This window comes from Nelumbo lutea, chromosome 3, assembly GCF_056320005.1.
Source record: "Nelumbo lutea isolate HS-2025 chromosome 3, American lotus-T2T, whole genome shotgun sequence".
Classification (NCBI taxonomy): Eukaryota; Viridiplantae; Streptophyta; class Magnoliopsida; order Proteales; family Nelumbonaceae; genus Nelumbo; species Nelumbo lutea.
In genome coordinates, this window is record NC_142686.1 from 79,847,188 (window position 1) to 79,871,458 (window position 24,271).

The 24,271-nt window shown below is 38.1% G+C and overlaps 1 protein-coding gene across 1 annotated transcript in view; it reads right to left on the minus strand.

Moving 5' to 3' along the window:
- LOC148865936 (carbon-nitrogen hydrolase family protein) overlaps window positions 1-22,530 on the minus strand; it is a 97,695-nt gene extending 75,165 nt beyond the window's left edge. Inside the window, exons 1-5 of the mRNA XM_088977939.1 lie at window positions 22,215-22,530; window positions 21,602-21,808; window positions 11,795-12,100; window positions 11,191-11,414; window positions 7,245-7,348 (exon numbers count right to left, since the gene is read on the minus strand). Of these exons, the coding sequence (XP_088834065.1) occupies window positions 7,245-7,348; window positions 11,191-11,414; window positions 11,795-12,100; window positions 21,602-21,795 (828 nt within the window). The 5' untranslated portion in view covers window positions 21,796-21,808; window positions 22,215-22,530. The remainder of the gene's footprint in view (window positions 1-7,244; window positions 7,349-11,190; window positions 11,415-11,794; window positions 12,101-21,601; window positions 21,809-22,214) is intronic.
- Window positions 22,531-24,271: the final 1,741 nt, after the last annotated feature.

Below are 24,271 nucleotides of genomic sequence, written 5' to 3' on the forward strand. Positions count from 1 at the left end.
TAATCCATGGAGTTTGACAACCTCCTTGAGGAATAAACCAGCAATAAGTGAGGCATCCATTGTTTTCCTACATGCCACAAAGTAGGCCATTTTTGAAAATCGGTCTACGACCACCATTATAGAATCTACCTGTCGCTAGGTACGTGGCAACTGACAAACGAAGTCCATAGATATCTACCCAAGGTCTTTTAGGAACTTGGAGGGGCATGTATAATCCAACATTGGTTACCGTTCCCTTAGAAACTTGGCATATGTGACAACGCTCCATAAACCTTGTGATATCTCTTGTCATCTTGGGCCAAAAGTAACTTGTTGAGATGAGATGAATTGTTTCGTCTTGCCCAAAATGTCCTTCATTGTGAAGTTCTTTGACGATTTTCAGCCGCCATGAGCAAGTAGGTATACATAGGCGGGTCTCCTTAAATAGAAAACCATCATATATCACAAAGTCTATCCTACTACCTGCTTGCACTTCCTCTATGATACCAGCAAAATAAGGGTTAGTGAAAAATAATTCACGAAAAGTATATAACCCCGGTACTTATGCTCGGAACGTGGATAACATGGCTCTCCTTTGGCTGAGTGCATCCGCAACTTGATTGTGCACACCAAACTTGTGTTTCAGCACAAACGAATATTCTTGGATATCCCTTAATGGTGGTAATCCTGCCAGTAAATCTTCGGGAAACACATCACTAAATTCATCAAGCAAAGGCCTCACCTCCTTTGGAGCCTCCATACCTTTTAAGTCAAACCCCTTGTTAATTGAAGCATACACAACACCAATCTCTTTTAGGGCTTGGTTTAGACTCTTGTGATGGACATAAGGTCAGCCTTTTCCCTTTAAACTCAAGAGAATAGGTGTTCTTTCGTCCGTAGTAGTCAAATTGCCAAGGGCGCCCAAGTTGCAAATGACAGGCATCCATGCATACAACATCACACCACACACGATCACTGTAATTGTTGCCAATAGAAAATCTCACTAGACACCGTTATGTGACTGAAACCTCATTCTTTCTTTTTAGCAATGCAAACCTGTAAGGCCAAGGATGTTGTTGAGTTTTTAGGTTCAGCTTACGGATGGCTACTTCCGCTTTAGCATTCTCACAACTCCCGCTATCAATTACAAGGCTTGCAACTTTCCCACCCATAGTACACGTGGTGTGGAAAATATTATTTCTTAGCCAATCCGACGATTCATCCCTAGGAGTTAGGAATGATCGCAGGCCTCTCCCACATCCCTATACATCATTTCTCCCTCTAAGGTTTCGTCATTATAAGAGTCAAACATAGGAGGGGCTGAACAGTCAAATGCTTCTAATTGGGTTTCACTCTCATCTTCTACGAACACCGCCCCTTTTCTTTTATCACCCCTCACACATTCAACAAATTTATGGCATGGTTCACCACATTTAAAACACTTTGGTCCAGGTGGACCCACTTGGCTTGGATTAGGTCCACTTCCTTGGTTTTGATTCAGCCCACAGTACTATGGCTGATTTGAAGGCGGGTTAGGATTATCACATGGGGTGGTCTAGCCACATTAGTTTGGTTCGGCCCAATTGGTTAGGTCGCCTACTTTGTTTTTCTATGGTTAGAACATGTTGATGTGCCATAGAAACATCATAGCAATCAAATAGGTCTAATATATCTCGAATATTTGGTCTCAACCCACCTATATACCTAGCCACCAATTGGTCTTCGGTTTTAGCTAACTCATTCCGAGCCACTAATAGATGAAACTTCTTTGTATATTCATCTACTGTATCAGTTCCTCGCTTTAGATTTTGTTCTTGACAAAGTAAACGAATATAATTATGAGGTAGGAATTTTGACCTCATCTTTGTCTTGAGTTTCTCCCATGTCTTAATCTTTTTCTTGCCTCTTCCTATTGCATAACCTTCAATTGATGCCACCATGCTGCTGCTCGTCCTCTAAACCGAGTGGTTATTAAGGACACAATCTTATTTTTCGAAACTTCCTTGAATTCAAGGATTTCTTTTACTACGAAAAACCAATCCATGAATTCTGCTAGTCATGCCTCCTTGGAATTCCGGGATCTCAACCTTGAGATCTGCTTGTCACCGTCTATGGTCACCACCCGCAACTACAGTCAATCTGGTTGATTTCCTTGATGATGAAAGGGAGCGTGTGGAGATACTTGCGTCGGAGTCGCTGTCCCTTGTTTCCGACCGGGAATGCAACGATTTCACCTCCTTAGCAAGTGCATTGACTTGTCTTCTCAACTCCGCCATCTCTTCTTATGTTTTGTTGTTGAGTTCCTGCTCCATGATGTGAGCTACTGGTTTCTTCTTAGGAGCCATAATCCGAAGAAGGATCAACTTGAGCTCTGATACCGACTGATGCAGTATGAAAACGAAACACGTGAGAAAAGCTTCAGAAAAAAAGAGCAGAAGTCGAATTTTAAGAAGAAGAATTCTTCACAAAACAATTAAGAGAAAATTGATAACAAGAGAGCTCCCTTAGCTTTCCCCTAGCTACTCTATATATAGGCATACACCCTTATGTCTCCTAATCCTAATCTGAAAACACAAAATAGAATCCTACTAAAATCCTTCAAAAGGAAAATCCTAATTGAATATAAATTCGAAATAATGCTATCTTGGTAAAAACAAACTAAGATGAAAACTCTGAGATGGCGCCAACTTGGTAAAAACGTACTAAGATAGAATTCCCGTGGTGATGCTATATCGGTAAATATTTACTAAGATGGACCGGTGGTGTCATTTCTGCTTCTTATGTGTCTTGGAATGGTCCCAACTTGAATAGAACTTATCAGCCTTCTCCTGTACTGCATCAACCCCGATGGGATGTTTCTCATTCCCATACTACATCAAAAGGCTAACAATTTATGAGAAACGAAGTCCCTCTTGTTAGACTAAGAAGGCTAACAGCATATACCTCAAGTGTCTTCAGGCAACTGAACATTGAAAATTACTAGTGTCATGTTTTAATGCTAAGTATTTCAATTTTATAGCTCCTGTGATATTAGCAGATTGATAACTGTCATTATTCTTGTACTTTTATGCACAAGGGCATACTTGTAATTTCATATTTATATTTAAAATACTCTAAGGTTTGTGGGGCTTTCTCTCATTCTTCTTCTCTTCCACTGATGTCTTCTTTTCTCATCCCTCTATGACAGGTGACATGGTATCAGAGCACCATCTGCCATGGAGAAGATTAAATCCTTTCTTTACATATAGAGCTCTATTCAGAACGATTGAACTGATGTTAAAGTGATTGGACTGCCTGATCTGACCAGCCCTTCTATTTCCTCCTTTCTTCTTTCCTTGGTCATAGGGCCACCAGATTCTTTTAAATTTTTGTCTGTTTTAGGACTGGTAATTTAAGTACCTAGAGTTTCGTGGACTGCTGATGAAAAAAACTATTACTAAGGACTGTTGCATTGGCCATTGGATTGTAAGCACCCACAAATATGCAGAAATATTGAGTGTGGATTTTTTAGTGCTGGCAATCGATCTAACCTGCTAGAAGTGGGAAGAAGCATGTGGTGAAAGCTGTTACCACCTCCTAATTTCTTGCCCTTTTGTTGTAGGCCTCTGTGAAAAGATCTTTTATCTTTTTGGTCATAGGTGGATTGTGCCTCTGCAGATTGGAAATCTCTTCGAATCTGCAACCTTCAGCTGGTCAAAGAAGAGAAGTAAAGTCATGTGGAGATGCCTTAGGGCTGCTTTGATATGGACGGTGTGAGGAGAAAAATGGTAGTCTTCAGTGACAGAGAAAGGAGTGTGCAGGCAATATGGGAGTGTATTCTTAATAGAGCTATACTTTGTGTTAAAGCCTCAAACCTGTTCTCAGATTTCTCTGTTGATGACTTGTGGAGAAACTTGGGAGCTGTAGCTAGAAGTTCTACCGCAAGGAACAGACCAGTGTAGTTTGGGAACATCCTGACAAAGGCTTTATCACGTTGAACTTTGATGGCAGCAGCCTAGAGAACCCAGGTCCAGCTGGTTTAGGAGGGTTTTCAGGAATAACGAAGGACTTATTGTTGCTGTCTTCTCAGGCCCAACTGGAAAAGGGGACTCAGTTTTTGCAGAGTTCCAAGCAGTCTTGCAAGGAGTACAGATTGCTAGACAGCTAAATTTTGACAGACTGCTCATTGAAGGTGACTCTAAATTGATAATAGGGTGGCTGAAGGAACTAGAAACAGTGAGTTGGAAGTACAAGGAATCTATGAAAAAGTTCAAATGGCTGGTTAGATACATGACAGTTCTTGTTCAATGAGAAAGGCAGTCTGCAAATGGGATGGCAGATTACTTTGCGAAGATGGGGGTGTTTAAGTCTGAACTTTTTTTGGCTCAGTTGTAATTTGAGTTGTTGTAGGATGGGATCGCACGTTGCATCCCTATTGGGATGATTTGTCTTGTAAATCTTGATGTAATTCCTCTTTTATTAATAAAATTCTATCATTTCTCAAAAAAAAAAAAGAAGCATCCTAAACTGAAACTGATCTGTCATCACATCGGTGGAGGTAACTTTCATGTTGGAAGTAGTTCTGAATGTTCTCCTAAGGTCAGTAACAGATGCTTACCTTTTACAGAATTGATAGGACAAAAGAAAACTGGTCTTCTGATGCCCCTGATTTCTGGTTTGTATAAATCAGTAGACCTTTGTTTATGAAGATTGAGATCTGCTGATGTCCTTATTTTCTGGTTCATAAACCAGTATTTGGTTTGGAGGTTTTGAACCTACTACTAGAAAGAAGCAAACATGTGGGCTTAATTGAGGGCTTTAAGGTAGGAAGAGATGGACCTTGCATTTCTCTTCTGCAGTATGCAGATGATACTCTAATATTTTTGGATGCAAAGGTGGAACAGATGCTGAATCTGAGGGCAGTCTTGGCAAATTTTGAGTTGTTATCAGGGCTGAAGATAAACCTATCTAAAAGCACAATAATAGCAGTTGGAGAGGTTGGGAGGGAAGTGTTGTTGGAGTGTGCTGATGCCATGGAATGCAGAATTGGTGAGCTCCCTTTCACATATTTGGGAATGCCGATTGGTGGTGCAGTGAAGTCATTGAATTTATGGAAACCACTCTTGGAAAGAATTGAAAGGAGGTTAGATGGGTGGTGTAGAGATAATAGGCCAAATGGACCTTAGTTTCTTTTTTTTTTTCTTTAAGTTATGTTTATGACTTGTGTTAGTAGGTAGTGGACCTTAGTTATGGGCATGTTTTCTTGTTTTTTATTGTTGTCTTTAGTGGTGGACGCCCTACTAAGGGCACTCATGTAATTGTCCTTATTTTTTACAACAAAAGAATAAAAGAGATCACTGGGGCCTGAAGAGAGGTTTTAGAACAACTCTCTCTTCTTCTTCCTCCATCACTTCTCTCTCTTCAATCTCCTTTCCTCCTATTTCTTTTCTTTTAATTCATTGCAGGTGTGATTTACAAATTGGTATTATAGCAGGTTATCACCTTCTTTTCTTTCTTCTCTCTTTGCCCATACACAGTGTGCATAGAGAATTGATCAGCTGATTAGAGAGCAGCTTATGTAGCCCAGTTGGGAGGGTTTTTGGAGAGGTTTTGTGAAGTTTTTCATTCCCAGTTGAAGACTAAGGCAGGTTCTATGCTATATGCCCAACCTGAGGTTGTAATGATGCAGGAGCTGAAGAGTCAAAAGTGGGGTTTTTTTTGAATTTTTATGTATCTCTGTATTTTTAGACAGTAGGAGTATTTTCATCATTTTAACTATTGTATGTAGGGTCAAGATTAGTTTGAATTTTCTATTATAGTTTAGTCATGTTTAAATTTCCAGAGTCATTGGTTAAGTAGTTTAGGAGTTATTTAGTTTTCTTTAAATTGGTTTATGAGTGGAAGAATTGTACTTTTGAGTTTTCCTAGTTTAGAAAGCAATTTGGCTCAGGGTTCAAAATTTCAACACGATAGGTCTCGTATGAAGTGTATCATATTGTGTCAGCAGGTGGCCAATATGCCTTTTAAGGCTTTTCCCAAATCAATTGTTTTGAAATGTTAAATAATATTTAAACAATCCCCTCATCAAAATATCCAAGTAAAATAATTAAAAGAAAAAATGTTTTATAGTACCGAAACACCCGATATGCATATGTATATTCGTGCATATTGGGTGTATCAATACTTTGAACCTTTGGCTTGGCTTTGGCTGACCCTAAACAGTCTATATGCTTGTTTGTTAAGTTGCAAAACATGAGCGATGAATATTGGAGTTTATTTTCTGCCTGTATAACTTGTGGTGAGTGATTCCTAAAGCCCTGTATTGATTCTAGGAACCCTAGGAATGATTCCTTTGTTTCTCTTCTCTTCTCTTCTCTTCTCTTCTCTTCTCCCTCAAGATTTTGAGCTCAGCCATACACAGACATCAAAGACTTGGGAAAATACAATCAAAGCCATCATTCTTCAACAACTAAAGGACTAAGTTTGATCTTGGGTAAGTCTCGGCTTCATTCCCTTCAATTCTCAAAATTCAAACACCCTACCAAACCTTGGTGAAAACCAAGATCTAGTTGAGCCATCCTCCATATCTAAAGATCTTTACTAAAACAGTTTTCAAAAATTCCAACTAAAAACCCTAGTTTTCAAATGTTGCTAATTCCCGTCTTTATGTGTCCAACCATCTTAACACCTCTCCAAATTCACTCTGCTCCAGCTCACTTACCTAACCTTTACTTTAAAACAGTTTAAAGAAATTTCGTTCCAATCTTGAAATATTGAAAGTTGCTTGTTTTCCCTCTTTAGAAATTTTTGCATATTGCAGGAATTTCAACACTATACTAGTTACCCAATCACTTCGTACAGCAATATACCCTAGACAAACCCCCATCCCCCCACCCCCACTTCTCTAGACTTTACCTCTAGCCCATCAACCCCACACTTTGGACCTAACGCATTACCATCATCATATATTTTTCAAATTCCATCAAAGTTGCTACTAATCCAGCCTTGGATCACATAGTCCTACATCATATAAAAAGGGCTTGATGCTTGAGTTGGCTCAGACCAAGTTTAGCTTTGGAAAAGCCAACTTGCAGTTATACTCTTATTAATGCAACCCTACTAAGGAGACAAGCAGTGAACTCTATGAATCAGCTGAACACCATTGTCTGTGATGCTAATGAACTTTGGAACTTTGGAATAGAGAAAATAGCTTCTAACAGGAAATAGGCTTCCTCCAATCTTTACTACAACAAATGCAATAACAATAATGTAAAGTTACATCTTACAGCATCTAGGTCTATTTGAGCGACCAAAACCTCAACATCTTTCAATGAAAATTGCGATCCTTGAGCAACCACATCTCCATTTATCACTATGCAACAACATCCATCTGCCATAAAAATATTCAACTCAATCACAAATAAACACAAGAACCACCATCCTTCAGTCAAAAATAAAACACTGACCACACCTTTTGATAACAGGGTCACTAATTCCTAATAAAAAGAATTATTGCCACTACACATGGGTGCTAGTGCCAGAAAAAAGAAGAAGGAAATAAAAAAGAAAAGAGGAAAAAACGTGTAACTGCTAAAGCATGTCCAACAAGTATAGATGGTTAAAACTTAAATTAACTGGCAGTTCAGTTAAAGAGACTCCCATTTCCCTGCTCTTATTTTTCTCCCTTTTAAGGGGAAAATAAGACATGCAGTATACAACAAGGAACCTGACAACATCCTCTAGTTCCCTGGTTTTAAGATTACGAAAGTTAAAAGTCCACCTGTCTTTCTAACACCCTTGTTTTTATATAATGGAATACCTTAATCTTATCTCTTTTCCACTGGACTACGGCCATTGCTTTTACTAGTTGTAGTCAAGGATTAAAGTATTGGTATCAGGTATCGTATTGGACAATTTGGATATGGATACGGATACAGATACACTTCAGAAACGCATGGATTTTTTTTTTTGTTCAATAACAACAGATTTCATTAAAGAGGAATAAGCTTACAAAGTAGAGGAGCTAAAGTATCTCAACTCCCCAAGAAAGTGGGCAGGCACCCAAAAAGAAAAGAACAATTACAACCCTTGCCTAGTTAATCCATCAACAAGGGAATTTGCATTTCTCTTTACCCAAATACGCATGGATACGGACGAAAAATATGGAAAAACTTGAATACGCTAGGGAAACACATACAAATTCCACAAATACATTAATAAATCTAAATTTAAAGTTAAATAGACACAAATAATGTATAAAGACGTAGAAAACGTATATTTCAGTGGTGTATTTGAAAAAGTATATTAAAATTAATATAATAGGATGCATAGATATCATACAACTTTATTGATGACGCACCAATCAAGAGTCCAAAACATAGAACATATGCACCTATTATATTTTAATTATTATATCAAGTATTTTCTATTTTACTCTTTTTACATTAACAACAAAGTCAATCAAATATTAAATTCTTAGATGCAAATTAAAATATCAATTAATAATTTATAAAAATATATAATCTCTACTTAAAATATATCAAATATATTAAATTTTCTAAGAGACATATCATATGCAAATTCGTAATTTTTAATTACTAAAATGATTATTCCACTATTAATGTTTTTATTTCTATAATTTTTCTAAAATTAAAATTCATTTTTATATAAATTATATTAGTAGGTTTGATAGATTCAATTTAATATTATATTCTTGAATATTTTGTAAAAAAAAATATTTTTGTATATAATAATATGTTTTTATTTAATGTAAATTAAAATATTAATTAATAATTTAAATATATATATAATTTTTAAGATACAGACCATGTACAAATTTGTAAATTTTAAGTACTAAAATAGCTATTTGATTATTAATATTTTATTTGTATAAATTTCTCGAGATTCAAATAATCTTTTGATATAAATGTGGATTTGATAGATAATTTATTCCATTATTTTATAAACTACTAAATTTGAATATTATTTTTTTTTAATTTTTAGTTGGAGTTGTTAAACATAAATATGTATTGTTTATCGGGATTGCACTTAGACAGTAAAATTAACAAAAGTAATTTTATTTCACTTGGTATCATAAGAAACTAAGTGGCTTAGCGTTTTAAGGGCTTAAGCGTTAAGTGTGCTAATTGGTTTGGGTTCAAATCACCCCATTTGCATTTTTTAGTAGAAAGCTGCATGGGTGCATATGGTGTATCATTATCGGTCTGTATCGGTGTGTATTGGTCGATACAATGCAATACAGACCGATATGCACCCATCTCGACCTGATACACGACTGGCAGGATACACCTCCAGTCGTAGCATATCCCATACCAGTAAGTAATGATACCGATACAATACGCCCCGTATCGGGCGTATCGTAACAATATTTCAATCCTTGGTTGTAATTATAATCATCATATTCATTTTTTTATCAAATAACATGCATGTAATGTGATTTGAACCTTCAATAATCATCATATTCATCACTGAAAACAATGCCAATACATGGGGGACCTACCACTTAAAGCAACTTTCCACATTTAGGATCTGTCCTTTTATTAAGGTATTGTTCATGTTCAGTTTCTAATTGTCTCAAGGGCACTGAATTACTAAGGTTAGAAATACTAGTTCTTAGTTAATACACTAATTTCTTATTGGTAACTGGTAAAAGTTTATCAATATATCATTTTTACTAGTTAATATATATCATTAAAAGATTTAAACACATAAGATTTTATCAAAAATATTATGTGTTTAAAAGATACTTTATGCAGAATGTAGTTATTGATTTCATCTTTACGTTAAATGCACCAAATACAATTAAAACTTAAAGAGGCTATTCACTGTTTTTATTTCTCTCTCTTTCTAGTACTTGAATATTAAAAATTCTGCATACACCAAATGTATCGGTAAATTTAAACCAAAATTTTGAAGGCTGGCGCATGAGGTGAAGCATAAGCCTTGAAACATGAAGTCTCGTGAAGTTTCATTCTTTTCAGAAAAGAAAGAGCTAAAATAAAAAATAAAAATAAAAAACACACAAAAAGACTACTATTGCAGACCTGGAATAGGAACAAGAAAACAGAGATCTGCAATTTGGAGCCAATCCTGAGAGAAACTAGAGAATTTTGGCATGGGGCTTACCAACCCAGCCTCCCCTTAGAGTTTCTCATTCTATATGGTGCAATTCAATCAGCATTTAAATATCTCAAACATGAGATATTCAACCTCTCAAACATGTACAGTTTTTTCTATAGTTTAATTTGCTTAAACATATTATTTTAAAGTGTTAATGGCATTGAGTACAACTAGAAGTATTGATGCAGTATCCACTTTTGTATGCATTAAGTATCTGTCACCTACACCAGTACACTAAGCATGTACAGGCATCCAGGTATCATTTTTTTTTTTTTGTATATATGAAAAAGTTTAGATGAATTTTAATCGTTGTGCTAAAAAAAAAATGATTATACAGTACTATCAGCTTTAAAAAGAAAAACTATGTTCTTACATATCCTAAGATTATTCATAAGCTTTTAATGTAAAGCAAAACCCTAAATTAGGGGTACAAATCAGGTTGGCCCGAGTTAACAGTTTACACTGTTTCAGGCTTGGGCTTCGGGTTGGGTCCATTAGAATTTTGACAAAATTCCAACCCTAACCTGCAAAAGTTGCACCCCTACCCTAAGTAGGTACTGTTAAAAACCCTAAAAGAATATATAAAAAAGCTTGCACTAGTTCTTTATGCAATCTTTTGATGAGAACCGTAATTCAATTAATAAATCAAAATAACATTCTTGACATAGAGTGTCTCAAGGTGTGGTGCATGCACCTAGTACTTATAGAAAATATTGGCGTAAGCCGCTCCCTATAAGCTCAGTAGATGAACCAGAAAGCCTTCTAGAAAATATTGATCGAGACAGTAAAAATACATTAAGGGCATTAATAACAGCCAATAACATAAAGGAACAAAATTTGTTGATAAGAGGGAAGGATAATGAGAACAAGAATCCAGGAAATCCAAGAATGCTCCTGTAAATTATGAATTTTCTGTAATGGTCTAGGGGCATCATTGTATTTTCGCTGCTATTACCACATTGTTTTTCAAAAACAGGGGTGCACTAATCAGTGACCTTCAGAAATTCTAAAATGAAAAACTTAAGATATTATATGCAAAGGAAAAGAATAACAGAGTTTAGGTAATGCATTCCCAACCAGGAATATGTTTACCATAATAAAGGCGACCGCCATCACATCCTTGGTGATTACTGTACATATAAACCCCTCCACGGGTATGAGTAGCACCTATGAAAGCTCGAAGACGAAGATCAAGCTTCCTTAGTTGGTGATGACTTCCACTTGCATTCATGAACACTTCTACACCATTTAATGCAAGCTCAGCATGTGGAGGAGAAGGTGTAAAAAGCTCTTCACAGATCTCAGCAGCAACAGCTCTGACAAGAAAATAAACTTCAGAATTAACGATTCCTTATACTGATTAATGTGAATAAGCACAATGGTTCATGATTTATTCATAGGAATTGTACCGACAAGCACATAATATTATGAATAAGCTTTAGGGTTTTATTCTGCTTTTATGGTTATCAATAAAACCTTGGGCTGGCAAGCGTGAGATGTGGATTCGAGTCTGACAGTGGTCACTTTGTGCAAGCAGATATTTCAAAGCAAATGTTGCATGAAATTCTAACTTTTAATTCAGTATTAGGATAGGAACATATTTCTAGCCCTTCATGATATAGAACTATAAACTTCAACAGGTTATATAATTCAATCATAAAATCAGTTAAATACACCTAAAATTATAGGCACTTACGTGTCTAGAAACTGAATGTATCCATAACCAAAAGGTACTGATTTTTGTAACAAAGCTTCCGAAATATCATTTGGAAGTTGGAAATCCACAAGCTGGTCATTTTGCTTCCATGTTGTAAACCATCGAAGTTCCCTATAATTTCCATCATTTGCAAGCCACATCTTTGGGCGGATCATGAGTATGTTTCTGTTTAGACAAAGCACTTGACAGTTATAGCGTTCTGAACCTCTGATAATAGGCATACCAATGCTGCATAATATGCCATCTGTCCAGTCACCAAGTAAAATATCCTTCAAACACTCCCATCTGCAATGCAACATGCTCTAGTCATTGCTAAAGAGGAATTAAAAGCAATGCTAAAAGGCACTTGAGATGATAGAAGACAAACCTAACATCATTTGCAAACAAGACGGTAAAAAAATTCATTTAAGATTAGAGTGAACAATAACAGTACCTCAAGGTAATGAGATCAACATCAACTCAAAAGACAAAGCACCAGCATTGACCTATGATACCAGGACACTTGTATCTAGGACTACCAAAGTAGTTCGAAAGCCTAAGATCCAATCTGTTTATTTTGGATTCAGATGTTCCATTTACATATACAGATTGGATTCATATTTTAAAAATTAGATCACTTAATAATCAGATTGGATGTGAATCTAACCTATTCAAGATCAATGTTACAGTTTGGTCATCTTTTTGTACTTAATCCCATATAGTTTTACTTAATAAATCAATCTTTATTGCTGATCAAAAAAAAACAAAAAGATTCAAACCCGATGTTAGGTGCATTAAGAGGAAGATCAATGAGTCATGGTAAAAGATTAGGAAATTAAGGAAAGATGAAAAACTATTTTAAAAATTTATTAAATAACAACATGAAAAGGGTGTTAATGGAGGAAGGATTAGTAACTCTTAATGTTAAAAATTACATGTATCTTTATAAAATTAAAATTACTGAAGTGAAGGAGGCACTAAATAAAATGAGTGGAAAGGCATTAGAACCTAATTCCAATAGAATTATGGGAAGATATGGAAGAAGTAGGGTTACTATAGCTAAATAAAATATTTAATAAGATGATGATAGAAAAGAAAATGCCAAATGAATGGAGTAAGAGCACTTTGATGCCTATATTTAAGAACAAAGGCAATTTCAATAGCCATCGTGGTTTTAAACCCATAAGCCACACTATGAAAGTTTGGCAAAGGACGTTGCAACTTCAATAAAGAGAAGTAAAGTGGAAGAAAAAGAAAAAAAGAAGTAAAGGAAGAAGGTAGGAGAGAAAGAGAAGAAAACAGGGAAGAGAAGAGAAAGAGAAGAAAAGAGGGAAAGACAAGCAAGGAGAAATCGAACTCTACTCTCCTTACTGTCGACCCACTTGTATTAACATCTTACTGATTGCTGAAATGACAACAATGCCCCTAGATAAGTTACAGCAGATATAAGAGAGAAAAATAACAATGAAAAGACAAGAATGACACTGTCAACTGATTTTAACAATTTGAACACTCCCCCTCAAGCTAGAGCATATATACCATAAAGTTCTAGCTTGTTACAAATATAATCCATCCTTGAGCGACCCAAACTTTTAGTAAAAATATCAGTCACTTGATCTTCAGATTTAACATAGGGGGTAACAATATCTCCACTTGTTACTTACTCACAAAATGGCAATCAACTTCAATGTGTTTAGTCCTTTCATGAAACACTGGATTGGAGGCAATATGTGTTGCAGTTTAGTTGTCATAGACAATTTAATGGGTTGAAAAATTGTGATATTCATCTCCTGAAGACGATGCTTCAACCAAACTAACTCATAAGTAGCATGGGCCATTGCCCTGTGTTCAGCTTCAACACTACTCCTAGCAACCACGCTCTACTTCTTGCTCTTCCAGGTGACAAGCATTTCCACACAAGAAGGTACAATAACCTGTAGTAGACTTCTTATCCATTGGAGGCCCTGCCCAATCTGCATCAAAATACCCTACTAAAGACACATTTCCCCCTTTCATATACAATAGCCCCCAACCAGGAGAACCCTTCTGATACTTCAATACCCTCATAACACCATCCCAATGAGCAGTTGTTGGATTTTGCATGAATTGACCAAGGACTCCAACAATAAAGGAGATGTCAGACCTAGTGATGGTAAGACAGATCAGCTTGCCAACTAGTCTCCGCTACCTTATAGGGTCTTCTAATGGCTCCCCCTGACTACAAGTCATCTTCACATTGGGATCCATAGGAGTTTCGACTGGCTTGGACCCCAACAACCCAATTTCATCCAATATATACAAAACATACTTTTGCCGAAACAAAGAGATTCCCCACTTCAATCGAGCTACCTCAATTCCAAGAAAGTACTTCAAGGTTCCTAAATCTTTAGTTTGAAAGTGTTGTAGGAACTGTTACAACTCATTAATCCATGTGCATCATTGTCAATCAGAACAACATCATCAACATACACAGCTAGTGCCATAATGATTTTTCCAAATGAAGAGTTTCCGCTAAACGCAAAGTTATCAACATAACAACATTGCATTGTTTCATGCAAACTCTTGCACTACACAACTAAAATGACCAAACCATGCCCATGGTAGCTGCTCACCATAGATAGCCTTCTTCAATCGACACACCTTCCCTGACTCCCCCTAAGCAACATACCCAAGAAGTTGCTCCATATACACCTCTTGAAAATCACCATGGAGGAAAGCATTTTTTACAGCAAGCTAAGATAGAGGCCAATCAAAGTGGACAGCTAAAGAGACAAGCACTCATACAAAACCTATTTTAGCCATGGGAGAGAAGATTTCTGAATAGTCCACACCATAGGTCTAAGTATACCCCTTAACAACAAGTCAAGCTTTGAACTACTCAATACTACCATTTTGACAATGTTTAACTATATAGACCCATCGACAACCAACAGCCTGCTTCTGAGGTAGTAAGAAAGTGAGATCCCAAGTATTATTGGATTAAAGAGCATTACATTCTTCATTCATTGCCTTCTTCCAACCAGGAGATGAGAAGGCTTCCTATATAGAACACGATAGGGAAACGGATGATAGAAGAGAAATGAATTGTTGATGTGAAGCAGATAAATAAGCAAAAAAGACAAACCAAGAAAGGGGGTGATCTGTGCAAGCACACTTACCTTATGAAGAGCAATAGGAAGATCAAGATCTGAGGGTAATGAATCTATCAATGGCAAAGACTCTGGTGGCAGGTTAAAAGCCAGAGTTGGATCAACTGTTGGTAACAATTCTAACTATCAATCACATCTAAAGTACACTCTATGAATAGATGGTCAAATAGGCTCCTCTACAATAGGCAAAGGAATAAAGACATCACCTAAGTCAGAGAAAAGAGGAATAGAAGGAGAAGGTTTCACGTCTAGAAAATAGGGTAAACAAAGAAGGTAACATCGAAGCAACAAAAACTTTTCATAAAATAGGATCATAGCACTTATAACCTTTTTAAGTACGAAAGTAACCAAGGAAAATACATCTGATAGCTCTGGAATCAAGTTTATGATGGCATGGACCCAATTTGTGAACAAAACACACACAACCAAACACATGAGGAGAGAAAGGAAAAGTAGAAGGGAAACAAGATAGAGAAAGGTGACTCACCATCTAGGATTGAAGAGGGCATACGGTTTATGAGAAAACAAGACGTTATAACTGCATTAATCCAATACATCCTAGGGACTGACATTTGAATCAACAAGGCCCAAGCAGTGTCAATCACATGATGATTATTTCTCTCGGCCACACTATTCTGTTGAGGAATGTGTGAATAGGAGGACTAATGTATAACAAAACACTTTATCAGAACAAAACACTTTAGTGCATGTACCAAACCAATTCCTTATCTCAGCATGAAAAGATAGAAAAATAGAGAATAATTCTAAACGATCCTTCATTAAGTGAATCCATGTCATTCTTGAATAGTCATCAATAAATGTTATAAAGCATTTGAATCCATTATAAGATGACACACGACTAGGACCCCAAACATCTGAATAGACTAAAGCAAAAGGACTAAAGACAGTATTAGCATTCTAAACATCTTGCTTATCGACTCAATCTGTCTCCCAGTCAATCGGTCATTGACATCCCTTCTGGGTTTTCTTAAAAACACAGTATTAGCAGCCCCCAAGGAACTTATTTAAGCATAACCTTTGTAAGGTGTAGACAATCCAACTCAAACACCACCTATTTCTAGCAAATTTTGATAGCAAGCAGGATACTTTGTTTCAACACCACCGCTTCTGCCTGAATTGGAGAAGCAGCAGTCAGAGGGCCAAAAAGAACAACAACATAGCTAGCTAGCTACACCAACATTCAGAAAACCTGCATCAGAGTTAACTTGTAACAGCACTTCTCACTATTGTTTCTTGTTGTTGTTGCAAATCAGGGTATAGTTAGGAAGTTAGGATTGGAGACAAATAGATAACTAATGTGTGTGACCTTTCCAGTACCCTGGTTCGATAATTCATAACAAGTGAGAGATTGAGGAGGATGTTACCTATAGAATTAGAGCAGGATAGGCAAGAGGGAGTGCATCCAAAATCTTATGTGATAAGCACATAGCACTTAGATTAAAAGGAAATTTATATAAAACAACTGCAAGGCCAGCTATGTTGTATGGAGTAGTGTTAGGCAGCCAAGAAACATGTCCAAAAAATTGAGTGTGGAAAAAATGCATATGCTAAGGTGGATAAGTGGAAAAACTAGAAAGGATAGGTTCAGAAATGAAGTCATCCGGAGGAACCTAGGAGTGGTTCCAATAGGTGGTAAAATGAGAGAAAGTACAAAGATGGTTTGATCACATGCATAGAAGACCACCTACAGCACCTGTAAGAAGAAGTTATCCATTACAAGTTGAAAGGGCTAGAAGGGCTAGGGAGACCAAAAAGGACATGGGTTAAAGTAGTAAGAAATGGTGACTATGGCAAAGAATATCAGCAACCCAACAGTGCTGGTAAATGCTAAAAAAGAACTCTGGGCCAGTAAATGGATGTTGGTTTCAAAGAAAACTGCTAGAAGGTAGCAGATCTACTGATACATAAGTTCAAGCTGAAGAAGCAGTTTGAGTTAACCCCTTTTGACAATTGCAAGGCTGTGATTGATTTCTGTGATAACAAGATGGAAATCACAGCTATAAATATTCAAGACAGTCTGGGGTCTTTCACAATATTCAAATGGACACCAATATCTAATTCAAAATCTTTCTCCACTGAGGATAGAGTAATAGTACGCCTGGTTGGGTTGCCATTCCATCTATGGAACCATGAAGTAGCAGATTCTATTGCAGTCTTATGTGGAGCTCGGTTGGCAGGGGAGTTCTGGGATGATCTTCAATCAGCTGCCATACTTCTCAGTGAAGTAAGACCTAAGGCATTCCAAGAAAAGTATTGGTTAGGGTCGAAGGTTTTTTCATTCCAGTATGGCTGGCTTCCACCATTGAAGCTAATCTGTGGAAGGAAGCTCGCCAGGAGAAGATGAGCTGGCGGAAATCAGGACTTTAGATGGCAACGCAGGATTGGTTACCCAAAAAGCTTCTGAACCTTTCACGAAAATAGACAAGCAGTGGGGGAACAGGCAAAAAGGTGTGGGCAGGCTGGAGAGTCAAAGCCGTGAGACACAAGTTACAGGTCTAAAGAAGGGTTGCTCTTTTGCTCAAGTAGTTGCTTCAGATGCTAAAAGATCAGGCCCTTTTAATTTGAATTTTACTTCCTTAAAAGGAAAAGAACAAGGTGTGACTGAGGGCTCTCTGTCAAGATTAGGAGTTGAACTGAGCTGAACCTGTGAACCAATTGGAGGGGAAGCCCCACTTAAAACCTCACGTGACCTGTCATGTGAGTTCTGTTGGGCCTGAATCTTCTGGGCCTAATGCCCTAATGTTCTCCTGTCGTTAAAAGGCAGTAGTGGGCCTCTTAAGTCTAGCCCATTACATTTTAATAAAGAAGCATGTGCCTCTTTAAACAGGCACGTGACTGGGGCAAGACCTCCTCTAGACGAAGGCAAAGGTTTGGTTTACTTTCGTCTTCCTCAATGCAGGCCGCTGCTGTAGCTTCTAGTGGCTGCTCTGTTAACAGTTTGATGAAATGGGTACCAGTGGAGTAGTCTGCTCGTTTGTCACCTGAGATACGAAACCCTAGATGTTTGTGACGTAAGGAATCAGAGATGCAAGATCAGATAGTTTCAGACGAGGAGGATTCTAACTATGAGACAGAATCCGATGACACAACAAGCATCGGCAATGTGGAGTTGAAGGATCCCAAGGATCTTCTCGAGGAGGGAAGTTTAAATACTGAACAACTCTTCTTGGAAGAGGAGATGTGTGAGTCCATTGGTGACGGGATTAGCAAATCATAGTTGATTATGGGTGAAAGCCAGTTGGGAGCAATTATTTCGCACCCTGTTTAGATGGAAAGCTTCTCTTTCCCTCTCTTGGCCGCCAGGGAAGAGGAAATGTGGCCAATAAACTTGGGGCAGCACAGGTTCCCTCTCTTCCTACAAACAAGTCCCCCAATAGAGTTCAGTTAGAAATGGCTATCAGTTTTGAGGGGCAGGACCTTCCTTTGCAGTTTAGCACAGAGACTCCAGCTAGGAGCAATCTATCAGAGGTTGGTTCTACTTGTAAGTTTGACAAAGAGTTGGCTGAACATGGTACATCGTCACAGATTGGTAAAACGTAAGGAATTGATTCTGCCCACACTCACAATATTGGAACTTCAATTTCCGACCTCCTCCCTTCAGCTCCCATGGAAACAGGTATGCCTGTCCATTCGGTTTTAGATACTGACTTGGGTTCTTTTCCTGAAACAGGTGCTCTGGATTCCCAACTAGAAAAAACAACCAGTAGTGGAAGGGGTGAAGATATCCAATTGGGAGAAGATGAGAGAGTTCTAGATCTGAAAAGGAAAAAGGAAGAGGAGCTAGAAAGGATTTGGGACCAAATTTGTATGTTGTTGGAGGAATATAAACAAAAAGAGGAATCTATGGATACAAATACAGAGAAATCGATTCCTTCTGGGCTTGAGAAAGGGGGTGAGAAGGTAGGAACAGGTGAAGAGCCCTTGAGGACAATGAAGGGAAAGAAGGGAAATAAAAAAAACAAGAAGATCAGAAGTGGAGCGATTAATTTCGGATACTAAGAGGGACATTGAGTTTAGTGGGAGAGGGGAGAAAGGAAGGGTTCCAAGTAGTGGAGGAGAGTGACTGAAGTAGGTCTTCTATATGTGTTGCCAATGAAAATAGTTAGTTGGAATGTGAGGGGGCTTCGAAGTGCTAGTAAAAGAAGGCTAATAAAAGACTTGCTGAGAAGAGAAAAGCCTAACATTGTAATGCTTCAGGAAACTAAGTTACTGGAGTTAGATAGAAGGTGGGCAAGAAGTGTTTGGAAGATTAGAAGAGTGAAATGGACTTATGCACCCTCTTGGGGTGCCTCGAGGGGGCTAGTCACTTTCTAGAAAGAGGATGTGGCGGAAGCTCTGGAGGAATTAATAGGCAATTTCTCAATTTCTCTGAAATTTAGGAACCTAGAGGATGGCTCTGTGTGGGTACTAACAAATGTGTATGGGCCTAACAACTATAGAGAGATAAATGAGTTCTGGGATGAGGTATATGCAATAAAAGGATTATGGGAGGGCCCTTGGTGTTTGGGTGGGGATTTTAATGTTATTAGATTTACAAAGGAATCAAATAACCCCCAACAGACAATTACAACCAGTATGAAGAAGTTCAATGACTTAGTCAATCTTTGTGAGCTAAAGGAATTCCCATTACTTTAATCCATCTTTACTTGGACTAACTTCCAGGAAAACCCAACCTGCTCAAAGCTGGACCATTTTCTTTTTAATGCAGCGTGGGAAAATCTTTGGAGGGGTTTGGTGACAAAAGCCTTACCTAGAGTCACTTCTGATCACTGCTTTATTATGTTAGGACAGGAACGGTTAGGTGGTGGGCCTAGGCCTTTTAGATTTGAGAACATGTGGTTGACACACCCAGATTTTGTAAAGAAGGTTGGGGAATGGTGGAGTGAGGAATTGAGGGGTGTAAAATGGAAAGCAGTGTGGTTCCACAAAAAACTGAAAATGTTGAGGGCTAAAATAAAAGAGTGGAACAGAGATCAGATTGGGAGAATAGAGGAGCACAGATCCAATTTACTTTCAAGCATTGAGGCTTTGGATGAGAAGGAAGCCCAAAGAACAATGAATGAACAAGAGAGAGAGTCAAGATGGAAGCTAAAAAAAAAGAATTGGAAGAAGTGCTCTATAGAGAGGAAATCTCTTGGAGGCAAAAGTCAAGGCATAGATGGATCAAGGAAGGTGATGGGAATACCAAATATTTTCATGCCTTGGCCAATGGGAGACAGAGAAAAAATTCTGTGACTAAATTAGAAATTGATGGAGAAATCTTCTCCTCTCAAGAAGAGATGGAAAGGAATTTTGTGGATCACTTCAAATCAAGGATGAGAAGACCTCTAAACATTAGAGAGAGGCTGGAAGGATTAGAGTGGCCAAGGCTAGACGAGACCATTTCAGGTTGGTTGGAAAGAAACTTTGAAGAAGAATAAATCAAACAAGCGGAAGAGGAAGAAGTATGTGGAGATGTTTCAGAGCATCCATTTTATGGACAATTTGGAAGGAAAGAAACGCTAGAATTTTCCAAGAGAAAGAGAGGTCCTTTACAAAAGTGAAGGAATGTATCTTAACCAAGACTATCCATCAGTTGAAATCCTTGGCTTCTTTCAGCTTTTTTTCTTTTGACGACATCTGGAGAAATTGGGCCACAGTTGCACACACTTCAGTTAGGAAAACCAGAGCCACTATAGTTTGGATAACTCCACCAGAAGGTTTTTTTAAACTGAATTTTGACGGAAGCAGCCAGGGTAACCCAGGACCGTTTGGCATTAGAGGAGTATTGGGGAATGAAATTGGCAACATCATATCCTTATTCTCAGGCTCGATAGGGATAGGGGACTTTACAAGAGCTGAGATATTGGCTGCAGTATAGGGAATTCAGATTGCTAATCAACTAGGAGTGGAGCACCTATTGATTGAAGGGGATTCTAAGGTGATTGTGGGCTGGCTATCAAATCCAGACTCAATAGTTTGGAGTTATAGGTATCTCATCAAAAAATTTAAATGTTTAACAAGGCACGTAACATGTAGATATCAGTGGATGGGTTGGGAGGCAAATGCTTTGGCTGATCATCTTGCTAAACAGGGAGCTACTAGGGACCATTTATTCTGGGCAGCATTGTAATTTTGTTTCCGATCTTTTGTAACGGCTAGGGGAGGTTGCATCTTATGCCTCTCCAAGGGATTCTTGTAAAATCTTAATTCCTACTGTTTAATGAAACCATTTTCAATTATCAAAAGAAAAAGTAGTAAGAAATGATTTAAGCACTTGTAACTTGACAATGGATATAACATTAAACATAACAAAATGGTGAAGCAGGGTTACATAGCCGACCCCATATAGTCGGGACAAGGTTTAGATGATAATGATGATGGTTATGCCATTAGTGGTTAGAAAACCAAATTGATTTGAACCCAAATATGTTAGTAATATCTGACCTAAGAGAATTGCAGGTATTAAGAAGCAAACGCTAAATTAAAGAAAGAGTGATAGATACGGATTTCTAAGGGAACTATAATTATTTAAGCCTACCACTAAATGTCTAATTCAACAAACCAAAGTTTCCCGTCATTGCCACTATTGTGCCAATATGTTTTACCAATTCAGAAATACTGAAATAAAGTGAAACTGCAGGAAAATGGAACTTACGCATGAGTTACGGTATCGAGCTCCAAGAAATGGTCTTCACAACCATAGCCAGTAATCTCAAGTTCGGGCCCAAGCCTAATGACTGCACCTGCTTCTTTAGCCCTTGATATTGACTCCTTGATGTTCTTCAAATTGCAGTCAAAATCCATCGCCCATTGATTGAGGTTGCAAGTTGCCACCTTCAGCAACCTCATCTCTAGTTCTTATCTGCATACAACCCATTCCTATATTCAGCAAAAATATGGTACAGTGACCAATATATGACCTCTCTGATATAATGATAGGCTGCGTTTAGAATGCATCTGGAGAAATAATTCTGAGAATGATTCTTTTCAGAATCAATTCCACATAATTCTAATTCCCAAAAATATATTTAGATGTATATTTCTCATTCAGAGAACGAGAATAGCGTTTGAGTATCACCGGACTGGTTGTTCTCCACAAGTTTCAGTATCGATAAGGGTTTTGGGTAAGTGTTTTTAAAGCACCGACAAGGACTTGAAGAAGAAGATTGAAATGGATATCAAACAGGGCATCTTTATCGAATTAAAATTTTCCATTTTCAGTTCAAAAAATCAAAGAAATTCTTGGAGAGAAAGAGAGAGGGAGGTACCTTGAGCGTTTTCGGCAGAGTGGGGGAGAAGAAAGGGAGATCTCAGAAAGCACAGTAAGTTGAGAAAACAGGTGTCGCCAGACGCCAGTGCGCCACGAATAGTGGATAATGGTAAGCTCTAAGATGCGCGGGGGTGACTTGCGAGTCTGTTATGTATGCATGAAGCCTCGTAGAAAAAGGACAGAAGAAAGCAGGATTCGCATTTTTCCGAGTTGGCCAAATTGGCAAATTCACCCGCATCGTGCAAGCGGGATCCTCTCCCGATTCGGTGCGTTTGGACTATTTTTCCCTTTGGGGTGGCGTTTTTTTTCTCGATGACCAGATGAATTAAAATTTATTTTAATGGTATACAAGTGGAGGGGTTAGTACGTTGGGGCTCGCTCGTAAACTATCGGGTTCGAATTCGATTTGAATTAGAGGCTTAAGCTCAAGATTGGCTCAAGTCAAAAGTTCGAAAGTTCGAGGTCGGCTACCTTTGATTGCAGTTCTCTCAGGCAACAGAGGTCTCCCTCAATTGCCAAGGTACCAAACCGAGGTCTCCCTTAACTATTGAAATGTCGAGCCAAGGTTTCCCTATCTGGCGAAGTGTTGAGCTAAGGTCTTCCTTAGTTGACAAAGTGTCGAGATGAGGTCTCCCTCAACTGTTGAGGTGCTAAGCCAAGATCCCCCTTAATGACCAAGGTGTCGAGCCGAGGTCTCCCTCAATGGTCGAGGTGTCATCTAGCTCGAGCTCGATTCGAATTAGAGACTTGAGCTTGAACTCAAAAGTTCGAGCTCGGCTCGATTCAAATTTGACTACCTTTGATTGCAGGTCCCCTAGCAGCTGAGATGCTAAGCTGAGGCCTCCCTCAGTTGGAGAGAGAGTGGCATTCTTGTAATTTATAATGAGAGAGTTGGAGAGAGAGTGGCATTCTTGTAATTTTTATGAAAAAGGCAAAAAAAAAATACTTAGATTCCATTTCACTCATCCTCGCGAATACGTCTCAGCTTAATATATTTACTAGCGGAAGGGCCCTTGCGTTGTAGGGGCTTGCTCATAAACTATTAGGCTCAAACTCGATTTGAATTAGAGACTTGAGATCCAACTTGAGTCAAAAGCTCGAAAGTTCGAGTTGGGCTACCTATGATTGCAGGTCTCTCAAGTAGCCAAGGTGCCGAACCGAGATCTCCCTCAATTGTTGAGGTGTCAAATCGAGGTCTCCCTCAGTTGTTGGAGTGTCGAGCTAAGGTTTCCCTAGTAGGCGAGGAGTTAAGCTAAGGTCTCCCTTAGTTGACAAGGTGCTGAGCTAAGGTTTCCCTCAGTTGTCGAGGTGTTGAGCCAAGATCTCCCTTAGTGACCAAGGTGCTGAGTTGAGGTTTCCCTTAGTGGTCGAGGTGTTGTTTAGCTCGAGCTTGATTTGAATTAGAGACTTGAGGTTGAGTTCAGAAGTTTGAGCCCGGCTCAACTCGAACTCGACTACCTTTGATTGCAGGTCTCCTAGCAGCCGAGATGAGGTCTCCCTCAGTTGGAGAGAGTGTGGCATTCTTGTAATTTATAAGGAGAGAGAGAGAGAGAAAAAAAAAAAAGAGAGTTGGTAGGAGAGTGAGTGGCATTCTGGTAATTTGAAAGAAAAAAAAGCAAGAGAGAGAGTTGAGAGAGATGGCATTCTTGTAATTTGCAAGAAAAAGAGATAAGGAGAGAGAGTGGCACTCTTGTAATTTGAAAAAAAAAAGGCATGAGAGAGAGAGAGTTGGTAGGAGAAAGTGGCATTCTTATAATTTGGAAGAAAAAAAGCAAAAGAGAGAATTGGTAGAGAGTGGCATTCTTGTAATTTCTATGACAAAAGACAAAAAAATACTATTAGATTCCATTTCACTCATCCTCAGGACTTCTGTACACATTTCAGCTTAATGTATTTATATTGATATTGGTATAAATTCATCTCCTAGGTAGGTAAATAATTTTCCTATTTGGGGAAAGTTGCCAACATTTGAATGTGACAAAAATGCCTCTTTTAATATTAGATTTTTATTGTTAAAATGGTCATTGCCTTATTTACATGGTAAATAAAAGAATA